At 53.4% G+C, this 4,787-nt stretch overlaps 2 protein-coding genes across 2 annotated transcripts; one reads left to right on the forward strand and one right to left on the reverse strand.

The window, feature by feature from the left end:
• Positions 1–19: 19 nt before the first annotated feature.
• DL89DRAFT_298313 (uncharacterized protein) lies at positions 20–1,136 on the forward strand (the record flags this gene model as incomplete). Its single annotated transcript, XM_040890787.1, has 3 exons — positions 20–280; positions 784–1,053; positions 1,104–1,136. The coding sequence occupies 3 exons, from the start codon at positions 20–22 to the stop codon at positions 1,134–1,136; spliced, it is 564 nt and encodes a 187-aa protein (XP_040738982.1).
• A 31-nt stretch (positions 1,137–1,167) lies between these two features.
• DL89DRAFT_273260 (uncharacterized protein) lies at positions 1,168–2,643 on the reverse strand. The gene is made up of 5 exons (XM_040889051.1): positions 2,271–2,643; positions 2,063–2,240; positions 1,768–2,038; positions 1,608–1,746; positions 1,168–1,583 (listed from the first exon to the last, which is right to left on the reverse strand). The coding sequence occupies exons 1-5, from the start codon at positions 2,506–2,508 to the stop codon at positions 1,186–1,188; spliced, it is 1,224 nt and encodes a 407-aa protein (XP_040738983.1). The 5' UTR covers positions 2,509–2,643; the 3' UTR covers positions 1,168–1,185.
• Between the last annotated feature and the right edge of the window lie 2,144 nt (positions 2,644–4,787).

Below are 4,787 nucleotides of genomic sequence, written 5' to 3' on the forward strand. Positions count from 1 at the left end.
TACCATGGGCTATCCGACTATGGCTCTGGCCGCATGCTTTGGTGGGCCCATGGTCAACATTTTGCTGGGCGTCGGCACAGCAGCCGTCAGCGCCATGTCACATAGGGGCTCGAATGGCGATGCAGTCGAGATACAGATCTCGTCAAAGTCGATCATGGTCAGCACCGCGTGCCTGCTGTTCAACACTCTGGTGTATGTCGTCATCGTGCCGCGCCAGCAGTACCGCATGACTCGTGCAGTTGGCCTGGCAGCAATGGCCGTGTACTTTGTGGGCATGACGGTAAACGTGTACTCCGAGTTGTAAATGCAGTTAATAATATGGCAGTCGTTTGTTGCATGAGAGGTTTTGATACGTGAAGTGTCAGTGGGAAAACATTGGACATGTACTGCCTGGAATATGCGCGGGTTTTCCTGCTGCTCTCTGCCTCTGTTTTCTGCCTCTGTTTTCTGCCTCTGTTTTCTGCCTGGATGCTACTGCTGCGCGGTAGAAGAGCTGGAATTGCCTGTTTGCGTCGATTTTTCTAGGAGCCTAGTACTATTGCCATTCAAACACAGCAGTGTCTCGCTTGTCGCAATGTGGTATAAAATCCATGGTATCTGCACTATCCGTCATCTCAACAGCAACATCATCAACATTTTCTAACAACAGCAACAGCAACAGCAACAGCAACAGCAACAGCAACAGCAACAATGAACACTTTCGCTACGCTTGCTTCTCTTCTCGTCGCCTCATCGGCCGTTGTTTCTGCTACTCCTCAGATGGGCGGTGGCGCTTCTCCCCAGGGCTCCCCCATGGCTGGTCCCCAGGGCTCTCCGATGGCTGGCCCACAGGCCACTGGCGCTGGTCCTGAGGCTGCTGCCATGCATGGCGCTGCTGGCCCCTCGGGCACTCGCGGCAAGGGAATGTGGGCATACCCGTACTATGGTGGCATGTATGGTGGCTACGGCGGTCTGTACGGTGGCTACGGCGGTCTGTACGTGGATACGGCTACCGTACTACGGCGGCTACGGTGGCTATGGCGGCTACGGCTACCCGTACTATGGCGGCTACTGGTAAACTCTCGCAAGAGCCTCTGCCTGTTTTTACAACGTAATATCTCTAGCGTCCTGCGCTGTGCGCCCGACTATTCTCATAAAATGAATCATTTCACAACATTGAAAGATATTGTCGTGTGCGCTCATACACTAGTGCTGGAAGACAAACTCGTCGATAGTCTCGCCAGCAACGTTGCGTGCGACCCAGTGCAGCTGCTTATTCTCGATGTCCAAGCTGACGAAGTGGTGATCAAAGTACGTGACATTGTACATCTGGTAGTCCTCAACCCTTTTCAGATCCAGGCCGCCACCAGCACCACCAACGATGGCATATGTGATTGAATCGTTTGGTGCATACCCAGGGCCCCGATGCACCGTCGACCTCTGGTAGTTGTGCTGGTGGCCAGAGATGACCAGGTGTACACCGTGTTTGCGGAATAGCGGGTCATACTCTGTCCGGATGTGCTCGTCCCAGTGCTTCTCACCCTTGTCGTTCCACGCATATGGATCCAGAACTCGACGTAGGGCGGAACATGGATCGCAATGATCTTGAATTCAGCGCCTTGGAACACCGCTGACTGCAACTCGCGCTTCAAAAACACACTCTGCTCCGGGGACGGGCATTCTGCGTCCAGCACAATGATGCGTGCTGTGCCCACGCTCACGCTGTGGTAGAACTGGTGGTATGTGCCGTTGGCCACCAATGTCTTGCTCAGGTCCTCGGAATCAAACAGCCCATGGTACATGTCTGTGTAATAGTTGTGGTTGTCTGGTCCGCCGGCTTTTGTCGTGGTCGTGGTTGCCTGGCACGAATATTATCGGCGAACGGTGCTGCAGGCCACCGACGTCTTCCAGTGGCGCAAAAAACTGGTTCTGCCAGTCTTCCAGCTTTTCGGGTATCTGGATAACATCGCCTGCATGCAAGGTCATGTCTGGATAGACACCCAGGGCCGTAGAGTTTGCGGACTCTGCCCAGTACACGGCGGAAGTTTGCAGGTTCGTTCTGGTTGTCGGCCATCACCAGGACGCGGTGCAGGCTATGTTTAGCTGGTCTATGGATCCTGTACTGCTGTGTGCCTTGGCGGTAGTTGCTGACCTTGTAGAACACATCCGCGGCATTGCCAACTGGCCCGAAAATCGCTGTGTATCTGTGGTGGTTGGCGTCGATGCGCCTATACCTAGCTCGACAGTTACACGCCTCGAGCCTTAGCATCATCCGCCCACCATTCAACTACCGGATTCCCCGACGGGCATGATGACTCCCAGATAACAAAGTAGTGCGCATCGCCGTGCTCGAATATCATTGGGAGCTTGCGTATTGTGCACGGATAGAACCCATTGTCGGAGAGCCATGTGCCCACTGTCCGCGCGCAATGTCTGCACGCCTGGGCTGCCCAGAATCTTGATTAGAATCCAGAACGCAAGTATCTGGGAGACCACCAGGAGTGCGAGGCGCCGATAGTACAGCCTCATCCTATGAACCTCCTTATTCTGTATTCCTCCTAGGTTTTATATGGCTGATCAAGCTGCGGTATGTGGACCAAAAGCCAGCGATATGAAAGGGAATGAGAGGGCAAAACTAATAATGTAATAAATGATACAAATGAAGCGAGCAAAGCAGAGAGGCCTGTAGTCTAGGACTTTTCTAGGGCAGCAAGTCTGCGAGCTATGTTCCAACCAGCGGTCATAGCAGACGAAGAGATTGACAGCAGCGACTTTTTTGTGTAGACTTTTCTCGGAGGTATGTAAATCCTTGAGGAAATTCCACACATGCCAGCAGGATTGAAGTGCCCCAATGCCAGCCAATGGTACCATTATCCTGATGTGCAAGCAAAGCGCTTTTCATTCTTCGTCCGGCTAGTGCGTAAAGGTCCATGCTATCTGCATTTGGCTGAGCGCACTAGCGTTCTGCACCATAGGCCAAGCCAATTCTGCCCTTCTCTCTCTTTTCAACGACAAGCGGAATCAGTGCCTCCAAACTGTACTACCCTTATACATGTCAATATTCTCAGCAAGAGTTTCAAGGTGAAAAACACTAATTGCTTATTAGCTTTAGTGGTGGCAAGGCAGCCGTCCTGCTCAGGGCTTACACCATGTGCTAGCTGGTTTAAGCTCTACCGTGTATGTTGCTTATATTCCGATGGTATACGGTTTTATTGGTACCTCAACTAGTAAAAATGTAGATGCCAAACTGAACATGACAGTGCAGCGATAAGAGGAATGCAATCTGATGAGCTAGACCTTGACGACACTGCGTCCGAAGCTCTTCCCATTAAACAGGTTCAGAACTGTCTGAGGAGCGCTTTCCAGTCCAACAGTCTCGTCAACGCGATACTGGATCCTGCCTTCTCTGTACAGCACACTGATCTCGTCGACAAACTCGATCTCCACTGGAGTATTGTAATGGTTGTAAACAAGCACAGCTTGTAGAGTGGCAGTTTTAGCCAGGGTATTGCCAATATTCTTCACACCGTACTTTTCCTCAGGCTTGAGGTTCATCTGAGAAAGAACACCGCACGAGATGATGCGCGCACCAGTGTTGATATTGGCAAGAGCAGCGTCCAGGAACTCGCCACCGACGCTGTCAAAGTAGATGTCAATGCCCTTGGGAGCAGCCTCCTTGATCGACATGGCAAAGTTGCGAGAAGTCTTGTAGTTGAAGGCAGCATCGGCACCAATGCTCTTGACAAACTCGACCTTGTCTGAACCAGCAACACCAATAACACGCAGACCCCGGGCCTTGGTGAGCTGAACAACCATCTGGCCAACAGCACCCGAAGCCGAAGAGACCAAGATGGTCTCACCGGCCTTGGGCTTACCAATCGTGTAACGGGTGATGACTAAGGTCATAGACATATGCTGGCCCATGAAAAGTCCCACTAGACACACGAACGCTAACTGGCACCAACCGCACCGAAATGTAAGAGCAGAGCCTCGGCTAAACATTCCCGTCTCGCACACACATTCGCCATTGTCAATCCGTAGAATGAATTGGTATTGTGAAAATGTTCGAAAGTGTAGTAGGAATTTCAGAAAAGTATTTGCGGCATGTGGAAACGCCGCCTGTGTCTATGCGAAGCAGCCAAACACGCAATTTAGCTGCGCTTCTGCAGCTCTTGGCCAATGCACTGGTTGATGAAGTCGCGGCGGGCCTTGGCCTCCTCAGCCTGGATGCCGAAGCGGGACATGATCTGCTCGCGCACCTGCTTCTTGGTGATGGTCATCAGGTCGGCGGTGGCAATGATCTCGGCAACGTACCCCGAGATCTGCTCGTCCGGGATGCCCGACGGCCAACTCTGCTGGGCCAGCGACGATGCGGCAGTCACGCTGGGATCAGATGCTGGGAACATGTTCAGCATGCCAGTCTGGTCCATGTTGGCGCTGACTGGCACCGGCTGCTCCATCATGGTGGCCGGGTGCATCATCGGCTGCTGCATGCCGCCCATCATCATCTGGTTGGGAGCGACGTTTGAGCCGACCGAGTACGCCGACATGCGCGGGTCCTGCTGCACGAACGGGTTGCCGCTGACCTGGCTCAGGCGCGGGTCAACAGCCTGCGGCATAACCATGCTGCCGACGCGGGACTGCGGGCCAACGCTGCCCATCGGCACCATCTCGTAGGCGCTGGATGTCGGCATTATCATCGGCGATGCGCGTCCAGACACCGAGCCCAGGTAGTCGATGCCGTTGCTGGCCATCGGGTTCACAGTCATGTTATTGACGCCCATCGGGTTGTAGCCGTAGCCGCCGTC

The sequence above is a fragment of the Linderina pennispora genome (genome assembly GCF_002104995.1).
Source record: "Linderina pennispora strain ATCC 12442 chromosome Unknown DL89scaffold_184, whole genome shotgun sequence".
Taxonomy (NCBI): Eukaryota; Fungi; Kickxellomycota; class Kickxellomycetes; order Kickxellales; family Kickxellaceae; genus Linderina; species Linderina pennispora.

What these genes read in the sequence shown, in the direction of transcription:
- DL89DRAFT_273260 (XM_040889051.1), bottom strand. Translation starts at nt 2,508, where the DNA reads ATGAGGCTGTACTATCGGCGCCTCGCACTCCTGGTGGTCTCCCAGATA. An exon ending in CATGCCCGTCGGGGAATCCG is followed by an intron (nt 2,241 to 2,270) that starts GTAGTTGAATGG and finishes GATGATGCTAAG; the next exon opens with GCTCGAGGCGTGTAACTGTC. An exon ending in CTAAACATAGCCTGCACCGC is followed by an intron (nt 2,039 to 2,062) that starts GTCCTGGTGATG and finishes GCCGACAACCAG; the next exon opens with AACGAACCTGCAAACTTCCG.